This window comes from Plecotus auritus (assembly GCF_963455305.1).
Source record: "Plecotus auritus genome assembly, chromosome: 1".
In the NCBI taxonomy this organism is placed as follows: Eukaryota; Metazoa; Chordata; class Mammalia; order Chiroptera; family Vespertilionidae; genus Plecotus; species Plecotus auritus.
The window spans coordinates 242089754-242111377 of NC_137770.1; the positions used below are offsets into that span (position 1 = coordinate 242089754).

Consider the following 21624-nt stretch of genomic DNA (forward strand, 5'->3'; position numbering starts at 1 on the left):
CGTTCTTCAGGGAGGAAAATCAATGTGACTTAATAAGCACTACTCAGCTAGAGTTTTACAAGAGGAGTGCCTGGTTTAAAAGTTATTAAGATAACTTCAGGCTTAGAGGGCGTACATGGCACCTTTGCTATCTGGTTAAAGGTTACGGGGCGCATCAATGAACTGTAGTCAGCACAGTGGAGTCAGTCTGCCTTGCCGGAAGGACTCCCAATTGCATTAAAGTCCATCAGGAAAATACTGCAGTGCTTTATCAGGAATGCTAGATCCCACCCAAATGGGCTGAAAGTCACATCAGCCCCTAGGGTTCTGCCCCAGATGCGGTTTGGAATGATTTCCTTTCACAGTAACCCCCACACCGGGTTACCGTGAGGGTTTGGTGAAATGGTAACCGCAGCGAAACGTGTGTTTATCCTGAGCCAGGGTCAGAGGTGAGCACTTCACGTCCATGATGAAACCATATCATCCACCAGTTTAAATTTCTCTAGGGGCACATCCCCTGTCCTCAATATCAAAGCCCTCTTTGATGCAATTCCATCTGATTCTGCTCTCCCCCTTGCCCAGTATTCTTCATCTGCAATAACCTGATACCTGCTCTTCAAACACATGGAGCCAACTTCTGCCCCAGGACCTTAGCACTCGCTGTTCTCCCTGCCAGGCAGCTCCTGCTCTTATCCCATGGCTAGCTTCACCGGCACATTCAGATCTGAGAAAGAGCTCCCTAAACATCCAAGCTGCTACCCCGTCACCCTCCATCCTATCACCCTACTTAACCTTCTGCTGAGCACATATCGCTGCCTTATCCGTTATTCATGCTTTTGTTTATTGGCCGCTAGCTCCACTAGGATGGAGGCCCTAGTAGGGCAAGGGCTTGCCTGCCTTGCTCACCTACTCTCTCTCCCACTTGTTGTGGGTGCATATTAGGAGCCTAAAATGTATTTGTGGAAAGAATACATAATCTCGATCAATCCTCCCCAAAACCCTAGCTGGTAGGTCTCTGATTCTTTCTATTTCACAAACGAGAAAACAGGGTGCAGACAGGTGGAGCAGTTGGCCCACTGTCCTCAAGCTGGAAAACAGCGGAGCTGACATGCAGACCGCGTTGTGGCGCCACCTCCCCGTTTATGTATCACACATCTAATCTGGGAAATGAAAATAAATCTGCCTTCGCTTTAGACTTAAATTTAAATTAGTTCCTCGGACATTCATTCGTCAAAGGGCTCTCTGCTGCTCTATGTAAATCAAAATGATGAAAAATGCCCACTTCAGGAGCGGATATGCCTCTAATCGTACGCATCTATCTCTTCTATGACTAGCCTTGAATATTAAGCTACTTAATAACTTGCTCATGCCTTCCTTTCCCTCTGCCCGTCCAGCATCTGTCATCTCTTCCAAAGGCAGGGTGAAGGCCACCGCCTTCCTGCGTAGTGCCTCAGTGACCAACTCAGCCCGCCCCAGTGCCCTTCCACACACAGACACATTCATTTTCTACGTGACCCAACCACCCTCGTTTTATCTTCTATGCAGTATGTGTGCTTAGCAAGCATGTTTTGTCTTTCCGTGTAGCCTGTTGGCTCCCTGAGACTGGGGCCCAGGCCCACGGGGCTTCCCTTCCTAGGCACACCTGCACAGGACCAGCACGATGGCACAGGCACCTGCACAGGTGCCTAATAGCAGGAAATGGGACTCCAGAAGTAAAAGTGCATTTTCTTCTCTCCTCACTCCTTGTTGGAAGTTCTGAATTTGGGAAACAACACAAATGCTCTTTACTGCAAAACTCACTTTTTAACCACCAGTAAGTTGATCAATATCTGACAAAGATCAACTTTGATCTTAACTGAGCCTACTGTCTTTTTCTGTCTATGATAACATGTCTTTGGAATGTCAAGGTAACTCGTAACTTCTCTTTTTCCGTACCCCTCCGGCTGCAACCAATGCCTTAGGGCACCAGGGTGGAGACCACAACGTCCCTCATGGTTGACTGTTAACTGTCCTGTACCCACCTACGTAAAAGAAGCTCGAGTCTATCATTCTACATTTTATCCATTCCCAGAGGTTCCCCTGCTTTGCTTTCTCCCACCTCCCTAATCTATCACCAATGGGTTTCATGGAACCTACTTACATCTCCTGCTTTTTTAAAAATATATTTTATTGGTTTTTTATAGAGAGGAAGGGAGAGAGATAGAGAGTTAGAAACATCGATGAGAGAGAAACATCGATCAGCTGCCTCCTGCACGCCCCCTACTGGGGATGTGCCCACAACCAAAGCACATGCCCCTGACCGGAATCGAACCTGGGACCCTTCACTCCGCAGGCCAATGCTCTATCCACTGAGCCAAACCGGTCAGGCTACATCTCCTGCTTTGATGGTGATTTATAAGAATAGGTAAAAACCGCCATTCTCCAGAGCATTATCTCAATACGTTGAGATTCTGCTTCCCGGTAATTGTTGACAGTTTGGCTCAAATAAACTAAAAAAAATTCTTTTTTAAAATATATTTTTATTGATTTTACAGAGGAAGGGAGAGGGAGAGATAGAAACATCAATGATGAAAGATAATTATCGATCGGCGGCTCCTGCACGCCCAACACTGGGGATCTAGCCAGCAGCCCAGGCATGTGCCCTGACCGGGAATGGAACCGTGACCTCCTGCCCTGGTTCATACACCAAGGCTCAACCACTGAGCCACGCTGGCTTGGCCAAAAATTCTTTACAGGGTTGAATGTTTCTTACATTAACACCGGACACCAGGGGTCAGACCATGTAAGGAATTGAAAGTGTCCTGAAGACACCTGTTCACACACCTACTGGATTCCTCTGCATTCCAAGCCCACCAGCTCAGCCCCCAAACCCACTGATGACAATGTTTCCCGCCAGAGACTGCATGTAAGGCTGAAACTCCAGCTCCTGGGTGCGGCCCATCGACCCAATGTCCCCGTGGCTGGGGTCTGTGTGGCCTTCCCTTGGGATATCCCATCATCCCTCTTCCCCTTTCCCTAAATAAAATCAATTTTCTCCTTTTTTTAATTCTTTATTGTTGAAAGTATTACATATGTCCCCTTTTTCCTCCATTGACCTCGCCTAGCCCACCCCCGCCCCCCAACCTAGGCCTTTACCCCCTATCGTCTGTGTCCACTGGTTATGCTTATAGGCATACAAGTTCTTTGGTTGATCTCTTACCCTCCCCACCCCCAAGTCAATTTTCTTTAATTACCATCTGAAATGGCTATTTAGCCTGAGGGCGAGCACCATCCACCATGTTCACCTTTTATCATACTACTCACTTTTTTTATATATATATATATACTTTTATTTATTTCAGAGTGGAAGGGAGAGGGTATCATAAGACACACTTAATAACATATACATTTAGCAACATGTTATATTGCTAAATATATTGTTGGTAATTAGGTAAAGGGGAAAATATGTCCTATTCCCATCTTGGTTTTATACCTAATTTTGAAAATGGATAAAATAATTATGTCTCCCACCATTTTAATCTTGATTGCTTTTACTAATAAATCTTTTAAGATTCATTTCATGACTCTCACTGCAGCCTTCATTATACTCCTCAAAATGCATGGCGCTTTATGGGAACTGATGCAATTAAGCCAAACTGTTTCTGAGGGAAAGTAAATGCAATTTGGCTAGTTTGATGTTAATTAGGTTATAAGACAAGCATTTTTCATACTTGACAGTTTCACCTTGAATGAGCTGTATCATTAGCTGCAAAGTTTGGGCAAAAACAAAACTGAGCCACCTAACAACACCACCAAAAGGCATTTTATCCAAAAACTTCATGAGAATGAAAAACGTTTACATTTTTCCCAAAGTTTGACTCCATCAGGTAAACAGGGTACATCTCATGGTGGGGTGGGGGGAGGTCAACTTCAAAGTCATTTGATGTCTTGGTAAAACCTATTTGGTATTGCCGAAACCGGTTTGGCTCAGTGGATAGAGCGTCGGCCTGCGGACTGAAGGGTCCCGGGTTCGATTCCGGTCAAGGGCATGTACCTTGGTTGTAGGCACATCCCCAGTGGGAGGTGTGCAGGAGGCAGCTGATCGATGTTTCTAGCTCTCTATCCCTCTCCCTTCCTCTCTGTAAAATATCAATAAAATATATTTTTAAAAAACAACGACAACAAAAAAAACCTATTTGGTATATTTTCCCAAAACTGAAAGATTAAGAAAAAGGACAAGGTAAACAAACCCTTTGACAAGTCAGGTGGTTTCCAATTCTTTGCCTTCAACAAAATTGGAGGTCCTAATTGAATAGTCAGCCCACAGATGATCCAATCTAATTTTTTGAGAGGAAGAATTGAGTGACATTGCTATAATAAAACTCTGTCCACAGGTACAGTACTTGTTTATATGAACAGGGTTTCTGAAGGCATACGGCTATAAAAACTGGAAATAGGATTAAATTGATGTACAACTCTTCCTGCTCTGGCAATGACATCACCCACAGAAGAATGAATTTTTATAAAGCAACTAGAGGCCTGCTGCACGAATTCACGCATGGGTGGGGTCCCTCTGGGTGGCCTTCGGGGATTGGGCTGAAACCTGCAGTCCAACGCCTCCTGCAGCTCCTACCTGCTGCTTCTGCTCATCCCGGGCCCCACTGTGCCTGCCCACTCATCCCGGCCCCACTGTGCCTGCTGAGGGTTCGCACCCAATTAGTCCCGATTGGGAGAGGCTCCTGCTGCCACAGCAGGGCTCTCCAACTGTGAGCCCTGCATCTGGTACCCTCCCGGGGGGAATGGCCTGCAGGATCAGGCTGAAACCGGCTCATCAACATCCCCAGAGGGGTCCCAGATTGTGAGAGGGCGCAGGCCAGGCCAAAGACCCCACCGGTGCAAGATCAGTCTGGGGAGGGACCACGGGAGGGCTCCAGGGCATGTCCAACGCATCTCGCTCAGTCCTGATGGGCCAGGCCCCAGCAGCAAGCTAACCTACCCATCAGAGTGCAGAGTGTCTGCCCCCTGGTGGTCATTGCACATCATAGCGAGCCATTGAGCAGCCTTAGCATATAATTAGCATGTTATGCTTTGATTGTTTGAACAATCCACGGGTCACCTGACCGCCGGACACTTAGCATACTAAGCTTTTATTCTATAGGATGCTATCCACTTCACCAAGATGCATTTTCTTTTTCAGTAGGTTTTCATTGATTTTAGAGAGGGAGAGCAAGAGATAGAAACATCAATGATGAGAGAGAATCATTGATCAGCTGCCTCCTGCAAGCCCCGCCCCCACTGGGGATCCAGCTCAGAACCCCGGCATGTGCCCTGACTGGGAAGCAAACCATGACCTCCTGATTCAAAGGTCGGCACTCAACCACTGAGCCACACCAGCTGGGCAAGATGCATTTTCCAACACATTTTACATTCTACTCAATAGTTATGAAAACCGGCAGTATTTATTCTGCTTTGATTGTGTGCTAATATTTTAAAGATAATAGTCCAGAATCACACGATTGGCTTTCTCTGTAACCTTCAGCAATTTAGCTCATAGCTCTGGGCCTCAGTTTCCTGCTTTGCGAATGGAGGGTAGAGTTGCCACAAGGACTGAGTGAGATCATGCAGGTCAAAGCCCTTGACGCCAAGCTGGTGCACAGTGCATGCTATGCAAGCGTGACCTGCTATGCTATGATCAGAGGAATCAAAAGCAAAACCCTTAAAACTAAGCCTGTGGGTTCATCTTCACCGGCAGGGAAACGGTGCTGGAGGGATGGGGTCCAGCTGGCTGGCACAATGGGAGTAACAAGGGATGGGACCGAGGACAAGGAGGATGGGGTGGGGACCAGACAGGAGGCCCCTGGAGCTACCTGCTTGCAGGAAAACTGGGCTGGATCCTGAAAACGAGGGTTTGGGGAGAGGTCAGAACAAGCAGTTCCACGTGCGGTTCGCATTATAAAGGTCTATGGATCTCGACTGCTCCGTGAAACAGGAGCCAAGCACCAGGCCAGCGTCTCGGCCACCTGAGTAGCCTCGCGGGTCGAAGGCCAGCCCGTCGTGGACTGAGCTCCTCGCCGCCGCTCCGACTCAGTGCAGCCTCGCGAGTGCGTCTGCGCGGGCGGCGGCAGGAACTGGCCCTGCGCGGCTTCCGTTGCTGCCCCTCCGTCACGGTTGTCATCGCCTTTTCCTCCCTTCCCCCGGTTCCCTTTCACTTCCGGGGTTGCTGTGGATCCGCTGGTCCCGTAACAACATCCCGTGGGCCTCACTCAGGCAGCGGGACCGGTGCAGCCGCCGCCTCCCAGGAGCGCCGCTTGCCCGCTCGCCCTCCCGGCCCGTACCCTCCCGGCCCAGCCGCCATGGCCACCAACCCGCAGCCGCAGCCGCCGCCGCCCGCGCCGCCTCCTCCTCCTCCGCAGCCGCAGCCGCCGCCGCCGCCGCCCGGCCCTGGGACTGGCCCGGGCGCGGGCGGGCCGGGCGGCGCGGGCGCCGGCGCGGGAGATCCTCAGCTCGTGGCCATGATCGTGAACCATCTCAAGAGCCAGGGCCTCTTCGACCAGTTCCGCAGGGACTGCCTGGCCGATGTGGACACGAAGGTTCGGGGCGCGCGGGTGCCTGGGTGTGCGGGGCACGGGAGGGGAGGGTCCCCGGGCCGCCTTCTCGGCGGTCTCCCGCGTGCGTGGACCCGCCGCGCCTCTGCCTCCCCAGCGGGGGCCCCTCCGCGTGCAGCTTCCCCGGTGCCTGGACAGCCGCTCCCTCCGCAAGCTGCCGCCTGCGCCGCGCTGGGCGCTCATTCATTCGCCCGCCGGCTCCTCGGTTCAGCCCGACGGTGGCTGAGCACCTACGACGGGGCTTAGGCGCCAGGGATATACCCGCGAGCTAGACTCCCTGTGCATGTGGGGGACACGTTTGGAAAAGCTAAGCAGCGCTTTCGTCCGCGGTTACTTTTCTTCGCGGTTTACTTAGTATCCATGCTCCTCTCTTGAAGAATTCTGGGCGGGAAGGGTCGTGTCTTTGTCCTTTGGAGAAGTTAAGTGGTACGTGAATCACATTGTGTGTAGGGTGCATTGCTGGATGATTTGGGGCGGGGGGGGGGGTGGTAAAGGTACCAAGGTAGAGCTGGACAGCGAAAAGGTGGGTTGGGGAGATCGGAACTTGAGTGTCTCTACCAGAGACTGTCTGATCTGGGTAACTTAGGCCAGGTCACTTCCCCATAGTGAGGAGTTTGGGGGCGGCGGGGAGACCCGAGCCATTCAGTGGGAAAGGGTGGAGGAGAGGTGACAGCAGACAATCAAGCGGAGGAAGGGCAGGAAAGAAGAGTTCAGGAGAGTGATGAGGGGCGGGGAAAGGTCTGCAAAGCGGTTCCCTGGACAAAGAGGGTTGCACAGGGGGAGGGGCTTAGCACCAAATGTCACCGTGCAAGGGGTGTTAGCGGGAACCAGGTAATCTCACCTGGTTCTGCAAAGGAAGAGCCCAGAACACCGAGAAGGAGCCTGGTGAGAGGAACGGAATACTGGAAGCAAGTGAAGCAGGAGGCCTCAGTTGGGAACCGTTGGAAAATCGTTGCTTTTTTCTTTTTCGGTTTGGTACAAGACAGAGCATGGTCTTGTGTTTGGGTTGGGGGGAGGGTGGTTGGTTTTGGCCTAGATCTGGTTGGGTCCATCCGCTAGTTTTGATGGGGTGAGGGTTTTCTCATAGCATGCTCAGCTGTTCTGAGAAGCCCCGTTTCTTTCAGAAAGGGGTGTTTGCAGTGCCCACCAGTTCATTCTTCCCTGCAGCGTTGAGGTGAACTGCACAGTTCTGCTGTGTGCTCTGGGAAAACCTGGGTGAAAATCTAGGCACGTCCTTCCTTAGAAGGACCCTGGCCCCCCATGTAGACCAGAGTACAGGGTGCCTTTTCAGGCATTGGACTTTTTGCACCACAGATAATTAAATCTACTTGGGATGTTAATCTCTGCAGGAAGTATATAGTTTTCTCACTTCGTTTTAGGGAATATGCACAGCCACCTTTTTGAAAATAATGCCCATTGCCCCCCCCCCCTTTTTTTTAAAGGGGATAAGGTTAGATAGGCATGGCCAGATAAACGTTACCCTGATAAAGCCAGTTATTTGTGTCCGAGATTTCACTTTGCAGTTGCCAGAAACCTACAGATCTGTGGTGTTGTGTATGCAAATTTAAAATATACTGATGGGTACCTGTATAAGGCTCAGTTTTTTCTCTACTCCATCCCCACTAAATGTTACTACTCGGTGTCTGTAATGTTGCTACAGATCCTCTCAAACTGAAGCTTTGAAGCCTTAATACCTGTCTTGGGGGGAAGGAGGGAAGCACAGTTTCTTAGACAAGGTCCTAATGAAAGCTAGGACCTTCTCCCAAGAAAAATGCACGCGTACATATTAAAGTGCTGCTTTTTACAATTCAAAAATGGTTGACGATTGGCAATTTCATGTTGCTCAACCTAATATGTAATTTCCGGGAGTGTTCAGGGACCACTGAATAAGGTCCCTGTTTTGATGTTTGATGCTAGAAAAGAGTGGAACTGAAATGATACCCCCCTCCCCCCCCAACAGAGTATGGTCCTGTGTTCTCCCCTCTCTCTCAAAAAGAGTAAGTTTGAACATACAAAAGCCAAGGTTTTCTTTTATATGAGCTTAATGTTCCTGTCAATTTGGCAGGTGGGCCAAAGCAGAAGTAAGGTTCCCTATTCATGCAAAGGAGCATCATTTTAATGGGATCCTGGGGTGTCATCTGTAAGGACCACCTTAGAGTTCAGACCGCTTGTGGGATGGTGCTTTTGCTAATTGAACCCTGAGGACTGGCTTTGCCAAGCTCTGATCTGTAGTATATAGCATGTCAGGCGTCCGTCACATGCATAGTTAACGATCAAGACATTTGACACCTGCCAGGTGCTCTCTAAGAGCAACACTACCATCCGGCCCAGTGTGTTCAAAGCAAGATGAGAAGTTCCAAAGTCTGCTGCCACTCCAGGGGATCCTAGGACCCCTCAAACTGTACTGGGGTCTTGGATGGTCCAGCCAAGAGAGATCTGAGGATGAGAGCACATCAGCCCTCTCACCCAAAGAATCGGAACCTTGGGCAGCCCCAGGACCAGCCAGCGCTGAGGCTCCTTTGCTCAGACTCCGAGTCCAGCTCCCTGGAGTCATTAAGCTAGGCGGTCACAAAGCCAGTCTGACCCCTTTGCACTGATTGGCAACTGGAGGAAGTGAGGAGGAAAGGTCGAGTGTCCATCATTCTGCCCCAGGCAGGGAGCTCTCATCAAACAAGTAAATACGGCACCTCTCTCCCCAGTAAAGGTAATAAGGCCAGTTTTGAGATACTTTCTGAGGTGTAAATGACTTCTGGTCCCTGTGATTATTGTCTGTTTTTTTCTTAGATTTGAAAGGAGTACCAAAGACAAAAATATAGACATGTACTCACCCTACAGATATTTATGGTGTACCAGGCACTGTTTTAGATGCCCGAGATATATCAGTGAACAAAACGTCCCTGCTCTTACAGAGCTTACGCCCCGCAGAAAAAAAAACAGATATCATAGGGCCTATGGAAGAAATAAAGCAGGGGGAAGCCGGAAGGACTGATTTGTCTTGAGTTCAGGGGAGATTTCAAATAAGATGCCATTTGAGCCATCACCGAAGGAGCCTGGCAGCTAGCTATCTGGGCGGAGTATTCCAGGTAGAGGCCACAGCAAGGGCAGGAAGCCTCAGGCAGAAACTGTCAGGAGAAAGTGACAGGAGGTGAGTAGGGACGCCCCTCCCTCCCTCCTCAGCTCTGCTGGCCTGCGGGCCTTTTAAAGAGTTTGCCTTGCCGAAACCGGTTTGGCTCAGTGGATAGAGCGTCGGCCTGCGGACTGAGGGGTCCCGGGTTCGATTCCGGTCAAGGGCATGTGCCTTGGTTGCGGGTGCATCCCCAGTGGGGGTGTGCAGGAGGCAGCTGATCGATGTTTCTCTCTCATCGATGTTTCTAGCTCTCTATCCCTCTCCCTTCCTCTCTGTAAAATATCAATAAAATATATTTTTTTTAAAAAAAGAGTTTGCCTTTTACCTGAGCTGAGAAGCCTTTGGCAGGTGTGCGTAAGGAGAACGTGCTTGCTCTGGCTTCCATCTTAGATGGATTGGCCATGTGAAATGATTAATAGTGTCTCCTTTCACGCTAGGCCATGATCTGGTTTGGACCATAAATTATACAGTTGCCCTAATTTTAAGAGATTTGCATTAGCTGCTCTAAGGAAAATAGACTTCAGGTGGGCAAGGGTAGACGCAGGGAGATGAGTTACTGTAATCCAGACAGGAGACGAAAATGCATCAGCATCGAAGCAGGAAAGATAGTGGGAAGTGGTCATATCCTGATGTCTTGTGATGCTAGTGCTGACAGTATTTGCTAATGGTTTAGATTTGCAGCGGAAGAGAAGGGGGGAGTCAAAAATGACTCCAAAGCTTTTGACCAGAGCTCTCTGGAATGGGAAGAAGAGACAGCAAAAAGTTCCCAGAAGAATAATGGAATCCTTATGTCTGGAGTTACCAGGCTAATTTTTACTGACAGACAGGAGAACTGGGAACAAGGAAAATTACCTGTTGTGGTTCAGATTTGCGTGTGTGAACTAGAGTGCTAAATGCACTGTGATTTTTTAGCCTAATATTTCTGAGATTTGGGAATACTGGAAAGAAGTATGTTTTACAGTTCTGCTGAAAATCATCGAGAGAAAGAATTAGTTTTTTTCAGTTCACATTAATTGTGAATAAATAGAGAGGAACATGAGAAATGATCATGAGACTGTTTCTTGTGGGATTGAAATGGGAATTAGCAGAAGTCTGGAAACTGGAAGGCATACAAGGTCATCACCAAGGGATGGAACCTTCAGCATCCCTGTTGGAGTTGGTGACCCATCTAACAACCACATTTTAATTGCTAATCTGCCAAACAGTGTAATAAGCTTCCTGAACACATTTATCCTTCAGTGGGGAGGTTCATATCCCCCCTTCCCAAAATACAATGCAGTGCAAGAACTGCTGAGATGATAGGCATATAGAAGGTATAGGAGATAGGAAGAATGTGGGGGCGGGCCTGATGGGGCTACCTTTGGGTGTCAGGATGACGGTACAGGTTAGGGTGAGTTCTGAAGGTGAGAAGTTTGCCAAATGGACAAGTAGAGGGAATGGTAGATGAGGCTGTACAGTTCTGTTTAAAACATTTGGAGACACTCAAATCTTGGCACTCAAATCTATCTGCATTAAAGCCACTTAAAAGAAAGACATGAAGAATGTGAGTGATGGGGAACATCTAGGAATGGAGTGTGCTGTCCTGCTTGAGTGGATGAGAACTTACTTCCAGACATCCCTTGCAGGCAGTAGTAGCCTTTTCAGTAGAAATGGCATGGTATGTGTCCTCTCCCCTGCTTCCCTTACATCGGGGGTTGTCAGCCTCAGCAGTGTTGACATTTGGGGCTGGATGGTTCTTTGTTGTGTTGGGGGTTCCCCGGCATTGTAGGATGTTCAGCATCCCTGCCCTCTTCCCACCAGACGTGAGTAGTGGCTCCCCCATTTTTCTCCAGACATTGCTAAATGTTCCCTGGGGAGGGGGAGGGGAGTAGTCACTCCCAGCTGAGAGCCACTGCCTGACATTGAATGTAATGCCTAGCTCCCATGGTTGTCCCTCCATAACTTCTCTCAGATCCATGCCTTTCAGCCCATTTCTGCCACCCCACTATGAACCTCTGTCACTCTATTGCATGCTCTTCTAGATATATTTAGTGTCTGATCAATCATCAGAAAGCTCAGCCATCACATATCACTCTGCTCCTATGTGCAGGGCTTACCATTCTCTGTCCCATAATTACAAACTTCTTAGACAGGTACCCAAGTCCTTCCAGCCCCTGGCCCCAAACTGTCTCCAGCCTCACTTCTCTGCTTTTTTGTATTCTCTTTTTCAACCAAATTGGGCTTAATAATTTGGAGCGGGGCGGGGGGGGGGGGGGGGCCCAAACACTCCCAACCTCATGTTTTTTCATCCACTTGCTCTTTGCTTTATTGTTGGGGGTGCCTGCAAGATGACCTTCGAATTCCCAGCTGCATCGTGGAACTTGAAGGTTCGGCTCAAATGCCACATTCTCAGGGAAGGCTTACTCCTTCTTTTCCTCACCCTTTCTTTGCGCCAAATCATCACCGTAACATTTATTGGTATCCGTCTCTTGTCTGCATAGAAGAGGTATGTTCTTTCTCCTTTGTACTCATCATCTCTCCAAACATAAGCTACAAAACTTTGTTGCCATGTTGATACTCTAAGAAATGTGAACAATGTTAAAGATACTCAAATTCTGAGACCATCAGTATTGTTATTGTATAGCATTGGAGGTTTTCAACATTTGTTTCTTTTTTCTTTCTAGCCTGCTTATCAGAATCTGAGACAACGTGTTGACAACTTTGTTGCTAACCACTTAGCAACTCATACCTGGAGTCCCCACCTCAATAAGAACCAGCTACGAAACAACATTAGACAACAAGTGCTCAAGTAAGTCCCAGAATTACAGAGTTCCAGGGCGGGCTTGAAAATGCCACAGTCTACTTTACCTGAAAGCAGAGACATTCTGCATAAGTCTGTTTAGCTCGTGCTAATTTTGTGTAGTTTGGCACCTTCGTATTGTGATACAGTGTGATTTTAAAAGGCTCTGGTCACTTCACATCTCCCCCATCAATTTTAATAGTCGATTTCACCGCAGCCCTTTGGAAATACTGAAGGAAGGGAATGACAAGGTGACTTTAAAAAGTCCTAGATAGAATACTAATAGGTGGTAAATGCCGGAACATTCTGTACCGTTTATTTTCACAACCATTTTCTTGGCCCTATAAAGAGAAGGCTTTATTATTATTTTACAAATGAAGCCATTGAAAATCACTGAAATTAAAATATTTTCCCTGGTTTTTGAAGCTGTATCTTCTATCTTCTGATACAGTCTACCCCCTCCCCCCCTGCCCATTTTATCTCTTGCGTTTTATTGTGATTTTAACTGTAATTTAGTGATGCTATTGCCAAAAAAAAAAAAGAACAAGAAAAGTGCATCTAGACCTGTCAGCCATTTTTGGTTGAACATAAGATATAAAGAGAATGAGAAGAGATGAAATTTTTAGAGGGACCAAAAAGTCATATTCCCCAGAAAAGCAGATTTGCAATATTATCTTGTTCTTAAATATAAATATCTGCCAAGACAAGAAATAGTTGCCTTCTGTCCCTACTTCAGCCCCCGAAAAAGGTGACTAAGTTATCTTCCTGCCTTGACAGATACTTACATTCAAGCACATCGTGTAGAATGAAATCTTGCTTGGAAACATTTAAGCAGATCGCCTTTATACCTGCCCTCCCTGAATCCCCTCCTGCCCCATGGGAACCTGGGAGGCCTACCCAGCATGCCCCTCTGCTGATAGTTGTCACCCACAGGAAGCCCCGCACGCACAGCTCACACTGACGCGAAGGCCCACTGAGCCACAGGTAACACTAGAACCAGGAGCCTGACTCCTGTCTCCAGGGAAGAAGGGAAGGGAGAAATTCAACAATAGCTTCGTTGTCTGCATTTTAAAAGGTGTTTGAGGAACCTGTAAAGAGTCCAAATGAGATCAAAAGATGCCATTAGAGGCTGCATAACAGCACCTGTGGGGAAAAGTGAAAGCCTTTCTTGAAAAAGGTGAGACTGAAGGGGGTCTGTTGGGTTGACAGGCCTGAAAGTTGACTCATTTCCAGGCATTTAGGAGAACAGTAACCAAGAAAGTAGGGGGTTGCCGGGGGAGGCAAGCTTCCCCAGTGTCCCTCACACGGACACAGCGCCTTGCTGAATACTGAGTGCCTTCACTCAACAATCTACATAGCCACCTCCCTTCCGCAAATGACTACATTTCTTTAAAAGCACGTTCGCTTTCCTTGTCTTCAGGTTGAGACTAAATGGAAGGCCAGTTCCTGGAATTGCATTTACTCCCTAGCATACCAAACCTGTAAAATGGGGAAGCGGCCGTTTAGTCTGTTCTTACGGGAACTAAACTCAGTCTCACCCATGTAAGACCAGGCACTTACCGTTCTGCTGTACCGCTGCGAGACGATGTTTCCACAGAATTGGTGTCTGGTGAGGGGTGCGGGGCACATCAGGAAGGGGTTCTGTGCTGTCTGACTGAGGTTAGTACAGGAGCACTCTGCTGGTGGGTGACAAGGGGAAGCAGCTGTCTCTTGGATAAGTTAGTACTTTCTAGCTGTTTTATTTGTAACTAGAGGCCCGGTGCATGAAAATTCATGCACTGGAAGGGGGGGGGGTCCCTCAGCCTGGCCTTCCCCCTCTCACAGTCCGGGAGCCCTCAGGGGTGGGAGGTGACCCGGTGATCAGGAGAAGACGATGCCCCATCACACCTCTGTTGCTGCCACTGCCGGCAGCGCAAGCCTCGGCCAGTCCTGATTACCTGAGCCTTGGGTGGCCCTGGGCGGCTGGGCAGCCGACATCTGAGGCTTTCCTGCGCTTCGGGCGTTGGCTGGACAGCTGCCATCCAAAGCTTGCCTGCGCCTCGGGCCGGCCCCGGGTGGCTGAGGGGACTGGGGGACTCTGGAGGCAGGCCCGGCTGAGGAGACTGGGTGCTGCCATCTTGTGGCTGTGGGTGCCGCCATCTTTGAGGGTGGGGCAGTCAATAGGCATATTCCCTCCTATTGGCTGTGGGTGCCGCCATCTTTGTGACTTAGTGAGGATCAATTAGCATATTCCCTCTTTATTAGATAGGATACACTACTCTTATTTAAATTATATTAGTAAAGTTATGTTACTGATAACATTTTAAAGCTTCCTGAAAGAGACTATTTAGTTGTGTCTAGCTAATGGTATAGGGATGTACTGGCCACCATTAATACAATTTCAAACAATTTTTCATTCTTAGTTCCAGAAACACTCAGTTGACTGTTATGTCGAACAATCTACAGTTGCCATTTTTGTAGGACAGCAACAGTCTACTTATCAGCAATTTGGGATGGTTCAATTTAATAGCTAATCTGCAGACTCACTACGGGGAAAACTTATTTTATCTATGTATTCATTTGTACAACAGAATCTAAAAAATTCTGGATGCTCAGAAATAATGATCTTAATTAACTGTACAGGTTAAAAGGAAGACAGGAAATAGCTTTAACCAGGACAGTGCCAGCTGCTAGCATTTCACTTTGTCCTTGAACCTAGAGTGTGGCTTCCCTCTAGTGAGGCAGCTGTCTATGGCCATGCCTCTAGAGCAGCTGTGGGCAAACTACGGCCCGTTTGGCTGTTCTATCTGGCCCGCGGAGCCGAAAGAGCGGAGGGGAGAGCAAGGTGGTGCAGAGTCCATTGATTTATTTTATACCCAGAACTCTTGCTCTCCCCTCCGCTCCTTTACTTTGAATTTATATTAGTTCACACAAACACTCCATCCATGCTTTTGTTCCGGCCCTCTGGTCCAGTTTAAGAACCCATTGTGGCCGAAACCGGTTTGGCTCAGTGGATAGAGCGTCGGCCTGCGGACTGAAGGGTCCCGGGTTCGATTCCGGTCAAGGGCATGTACCTTGGTTGCGGGCACATCCCCAGTGGGAGGTGTGCAGGAGGCAGCTGATCGATGTTTCTCTCTCATCGATGTTTCTAGCTCTCTATCCCTCTCCCTTCCTCTCTGTAAAATATCAATAAAATATATTTAAAAAAAAAAAAAAAAAGAACCCATTGTGGCCCTGGAGTCAAAAAGTTTGCCCACCCCTGCTCTAGAGTGAGCCCACTGGGAAGGGTGGGGTCATAAGCGCTGGCCTCCAGATTTATTCACGGTCAGAGCTGACCACTGTGAGAGTGGACTAACGTGGACAACGGACCAGAAAATAGGCAAGCAGACAAGCAGTACTTTGGAATGCGTGGTTTTTATTTTTTATTGTATGCCTTTATACTTGGGCCTTAAATCAAAACATCTTTATGATTGCTTGTCCTTGTTTTTTCCCCACCTGCTACATTTTAAAGTCACCTCTAAGATGCATTGCAGGATTTGCAATTTTTTATCTTAGAACTTGAAAAAGCAGGTTACCTACTTTGTGTAGGGTTGACTCATTTTTCTCTATGGCCCACATACGTAGCATTATAGTATCACAAGGCTGCAAGGTGCCTCAGGAAATGAAAATCAAATTCATCCTCCACTCTAGACAGGGCTGTACTCAGATCACCATTTGAGTGGTAAGGAGAGGCCCCCTCATTCTGCAGAGAGAGCCTGAGGTCTCAAGGTGGAAAGGACCAGCACCCGTGCTCTTCTGACACTATCCAGGGAACTTCTCGAGCTCTTACCTATTTTTTCAAATAAGTTTTTATTGATTGTAGAGAAGAAGGGAGAGGGAGAAAGAGATAGAAACGTCAATGATGGGAAAGAATCATTGATTGGCTACATGCCCCCTACTGAGGATTGAGCCCGCAATCCAGGCACGTGCCCTGACCAGTGACCCTCCTGGTGCATGAGTCAACGCTCAACCAATGAGCGTCAGGCTCAAGCTCTTTTTTAAGAAGAAACGAGGTTTAAGTATATTTCTCAAAGTAAATTCACAGCCTCTTATTTTGCTCACGCGCCCTGACGATTTTCTGCACATTTGGAACTTAGTTGCCCTGCTTGCTCTTCTGTCTCTTGTCAGTGATATTTCTTTAAGCACTTTCTTCTCAGCTCAAATGTCTTCTCCATTGTGAAGCCTTCCCCAGTTATCTCCCCTATAGCTAATAAATCCGTGTTCCACTCTTTCCCTACAGTAGATGGTGTGTCCTGTCGCCTTGTATTTTAATTGTTTATGTCTGTCTCCTCATGAGAAAAAGGACCAGGTCTGGCTTGCAGCAGCCCAGTGGCCAGCAGGGTGCCTGTTAGTGTAGAAGACACTCATTCTTGTTGAATGAATAAATCACACAGTTTTTTATAGCAAGAAGATAATAAAAAGAAAGAAAAAAAAATCCTAAGTTTTATTTTTGTTCTAAAAGTTATTTGCTTTTTGTAAGTTTGATGAAATTACACTTTGTGTATTTTCTTCCATTTTCCTGGAGACTAATACTTATAAAAGTCTTACATTATTCTGCTTAAAAATAAAGGTGGTGCAGAGTCCATTGATTTATTTTATACCCAGAACTGAGCTTTAGTGATTATTTATTCCTCTGGGGGCAGGGTTGGAGTAAATAAGCAGCATCGGTAAGCCTGGGCTCAAGATAGTGTGCTGTGTCTAGTTTTGTTTGGTTTGCTTCAGTGGTTCTAGTGACACAGTGGTGAAGAGTTTAGAGATTTTTACGAGATGGTATATCCAGATGCCATCGCTCTCTGTGGAACTTGTCATTGCCTATTCTTTCTCTACCTAGATGAACAGATTGGGAAAATTTAAGGTTGGAGAGAGACTGTTTTACCTAAAAGTAATTAATGCAATTATTATATACTAGAGGCCCGGTGCACAAAATTCATGCACAGGAGGCGGGGGGGGGGGGGTCCCCTCAGTCCAGCCTGCACGCTCTCCAATCCGGGACCCCTCAGGGGATGTCCGACTGCTGGGATCAGGCCTAAACTGGCAGTCAGACATCCTCTCACAATCTGGGACCACTGGCTCCTAACAGCTCACCTGCCTGCCTGCCTGATTGCCCTTAACTGCCCCCCTGGCCTGGTCGCCCCTAACTCCCCCCCCCCTCCAGCCTGGTCGCCCCTTACTGCCCCTCCTGCTGGCCTGGTTTCCCCTAACTGCCCCCCGCCCTACGCATCCTGCTGTTCAGTCGTTTGGTTGTCCCTCACTAACCCTCCCTGCCAGCCTTGTCACCCCACACAGCCTGTGTTCGGTCGTCCGTCTGCTTGTTTGGTCATGACAGCCCCTGGCTTTTTACATATTAGGATACATACTATATATAGAGGGCTGGTGCACAAAATTCGTGCACTGGGGGGAGGGAGTGGGGGTCCCTGAGCCCAGCCTGTACCCGCTTACAGTCTGGGACCCCTCAGGGGATGTCCAACTGCCAGCTTAGGGGATTGGGCCTAAGCTGGCAGTCAGACATCCCTCTTGCAGTCCAGGACTCCTTGCTCCTTACCATCCGCCTGCTCACTGCTCCTTACCGCTCTGCTCACTGCTCCTTACCGCTCTGCTCACTGCTCCTTAGTGCTGCCATGGAAGCGGGAGAGGCTCCCGCCACCACCGCTAAGCTCGCCAGCCATGAACCCGGCTTCTGGCTGAGTGGGGCTTCCCCTGTGGGTGTGCACTGACCACCAGGGGACAGCTCCTGCATTGTGCGTCTGCCCCCTGGTAGTCAGTGCGCATCACAGCGACTGGTCCTTCTGCTGTTCGGTCAATTTGCATATCAGGGTTTTATTATATAAGATAATAATGAATTATATATATTTTTAACCTTTTTGTAAATTATCCTGTGTTTCAGATCAGGAATGTTGGAGTCTGGCATCGACCGAATTATTTCTCAAGTTGTGGATCCAAAGATCAACCACACATTCAGACCTCAGGTGGAGAAAGCTGTGCATGAGTTTCTGGCCACGCTAAATCACAAGGAGGAAGCGGGGGGCAGCGTGACCCCCGAGGAGGAGAAGCCGGACTCTGCCGTCAGCACACAAGGTGCATCACTTTTCCTCTTGAACTGAGTGTCAGTTTATGGGTATTTGGGCTTTTATTTTTATTTTATGTATTTATTTTTTAGATATATTTTTATTGATTTCAGAGAGGAAGGGAGAGGGAGAAAGAGAAAAATATCAGTGATGAGAGAGAACCATTGATCGGCTGCCTCCTGCATGACCCCCACTGGGGATCAAGCCTGCAAACCCGGGCTTGTGCCCTGGACTTGAACCCAGAACCTTTTTAGCTCTACCCACTGAGCTAAACCGGCGAGGGCTGGATATTTGGGTTTTTAAACCATTTGTCTATTTGGCACAATAGTGAAATTATATTATTTCACATACCACGCAAAGTCCTTAACTGGCTTATATTTTTTTGCCTTAATACAAACTAATAGGCATTTTAGTGATGTATTCGGGGTATTTGTGTATTTCAACAGGGAATAATTAAAATAATTAGAGAAGATACTATTATTCTGGAGCTAGGCTGCTCTCGGCTTTGCATGGTGCCTTTCTGAGATACTGTAGCAGAGAAGCAGAGAGGCAGAGTGTGCCTAGTACCAGCACTGGTGCCCGAAGGGCTAGAGGCATATGAACGGTCTGCACAGCATGTGCATCAGACTAAGGTGACAGTGGCGTGTAGCGTTGATTCAGCCAGGGGGTTGACTTTCTGTATAAATTTATTCTAAAACTTCTCTCTCCCTCAAGGTGTCCCCGCTCCTGGGCCCAGTGCCAATGTGGCCAATGATGCCATGTCCATCTTGGAAACCATCACTTCTCTTAACCAAGAAGCTACTGCTGCCAGGGCCTCCACCGAAACATCAAACCCGAAGGCTAGTGAGCGGGTATCCAAAAGGCTCCCGTCCCAGCCGAGCTCTGACACCAGTACTGAGAAGGAGAGAGCTGCAGAGGACGTGGCTGATAAAGACAAGTCCGTGCCGGACTCTGTGGGCGAAGGCCAGGAAACGGCCCCTAGGTCTGAAGAATGTAGTGATCTCCCTTGTCCAGTTGAAGAAATTAAAAATCACGCAAAAGAGAGTAGCAGTTCAGTTCTGCTAAATAAAGATGTTCAACAGGAAAGCAGTGACCAAAAAAATAAGTCAACAGACAAAGGTGAAAAGAAACCGGACAGCAGTGAAAAAGGAGAAAGAAAGAAAGAAAAGAAGGAAAAGACTGAAAAGAAATTTGATCACTCAAAAAGGAGTAAAGATTCACAAAAAGTCAAAGAGGAAAAACAAGCAAAGGATAAAGAAGCAGAGTGCACAAAAGTTCCTTCAGAAAAGAGCAGTAATAAAGCTAAAGCCATGGAAGGGACAAAAGAAGGTACAAACTTTGCAAAAATATACAACAGTTTAAAGAACAAACAGTGTCCATTAGGCGATACCAAATTTGCCTTCAAATTTTAATAAATTTGATTCTTTTTTTTTTTAGAGAGAGAGAGAGAGAGGAAGGGAGAGGGAGAGAAAGAATCATTGTTCAGCTGCCTCCTGTACACCCCCTACTGGGGATTGACCGGGAATCAAACCAGCGACCTCTCAGTGCAGGGGACAATGCTCAACCATTAGGCCACACTGGCCAGGACAATAAATTTGATTCTTATATTTCAAAAGCCTGGGAACATACCCCTTTGCTAAAAAATGAACGATAACATTTGTATATTTATCTTCTATACTAGTGTTCAGATTGACAAAGTAAATGAGCAGAGAGGCTCTAAACCTTATAATTCAACCCATAATTTATTACCATACATTAATTCAGGCAACTTAATTCATCGTTGTATATCCTGATCTTTAAAATATCACATAGTAAATGTATTAATTACTTAAAGTTTGCTTTTGTTTCTATCACATCATAAATTTAATACTTTCATTATTTTTTCTGGATAATAGTTTGCCTTTGTATTTTCTGGAAACAGCTCTATCTTTTCTGATATTGGTTATGAGAGATTTTTATTTCTAAAGTTGAAGTTCTTTGAAATGTATCTAAAGAAGGAAATCTTAAGTGTAATTTGGGAATTGGGTGCTGCGTATGTTCCTGTAACGCAATGATTTACCTTCTGTGGGTTTTTTTTCTCTTGAAGATTGCTCTGCAGTAGATTCTGACGTGGATGGACTGACGGACATTACAGTTAGCTCTGTGCATACCAGTGACCTCTCGTCTTTTGAAGAAGACACTGAAGAGGAGGTTGTAATGTCTGATAGCATGGAAGAAGGAGAGATTACGTCAGATGGTAAAGCATTTTACTTAATAATGCCTCTGTGAAGCTTCCGCCGAGCGTTTTGTGTGTATTCACATGGCTATATCGTGAAAGACAGTGTGGTAGAGTGGCCAGAGCATGGGGCTTTGTAGTTGGAAGATTGGTTTCTGAGTCCCAGCTCCGAGGTTTTCTGTCTGAGCAAGCTTGGTAAGTTCCTAAACCTCAAACAAGCCTTGGTTCCCCACTTATCTCCATTCCCTGGGATGATTATACAAATTAGATGAGATCATGTATATGAAGATGTGTGTGTACCCAGGTGTATGTGTACGACATTTGGGGAGTACTGTCTACAAGATTCGCGTCACTTCTGACATCATTTGCAATTTGGGGGTTTCCAAGATCACCCTTGGGTTTGGTAATTTTCTAAAAGGACTCAGTACTCCCTGAAATGTGTGAAACTTGGCTACAGGTTATTACAGTAAGGGACACCGATTAACGTCAGCCAAGGGAAGAGGGCTTAGGCCAGAGTCCAGGGAAGTTCCAAACACGGCGCTTCCGCTTCCCGTGGAGTCGTGGACAGCATTACCTTCCCAACATTGATGTCTGACAGCGCACCTGGGTTACTACCAACCAGGGAAGCCCACCCGAGTCTTTTTTTTTTTTTTAAATATATTTTATTGATTTTTTACAGAGAGGAAGGGAGAGGGATAGATAGTCAGAAACATCGATGAGAGAGAAACATCGATCAGCTGCCTCCTGCACGCCCCCTACTGGGGATATGCCCGCAACCAAGGTACATGCCCTTGACCGGAATCGAACCTGGGACCCTTCAGTCCGCAGGCTGATGCTCTATCCACTGAGCCAAACCG

At 47.4% G+C, this 21624-nt stretch overlaps 1 protein-coding gene across 5 annotated transcripts in view; it reads left to right on the forward strand.

Moving 5' to 3' along the window:
* The first annotated feature begins 6173 nt into the window (after window positions 1–6173).
* The window catches only part of BOD1L1 (biorientation of chromosomes in cell division 1 like 1), a 50176-nt gene continuing 34725 nt past the window's right edge, over window positions 6174–21624 (forward strand). For all 5 annotated transcript variants that reach the window (XM_080641919.1, XM_080641922.1, XM_080641920.1 and 2 more), the window contains exons 1-5: window positions 6174–6548; window positions 12354–12478; window positions 18372–18562; window positions 19267–19881; window positions 20639–20788. In XM_080641919.1, the coding sequence (XP_080498045.1) occupies window positions 6312–6548; window positions 12354–12478; window positions 18372–18562; window positions 19267–19881; window positions 20639–20788 (1318 nt within the window). In that variant the 5' untranslated portion in view covers window positions 6174–6311. The remainder of the gene's footprint in view (window positions 6549–12353; window positions 12479–18371; window positions 18563–19266; window positions 19882–20638; window positions 20789–21624) is intronic.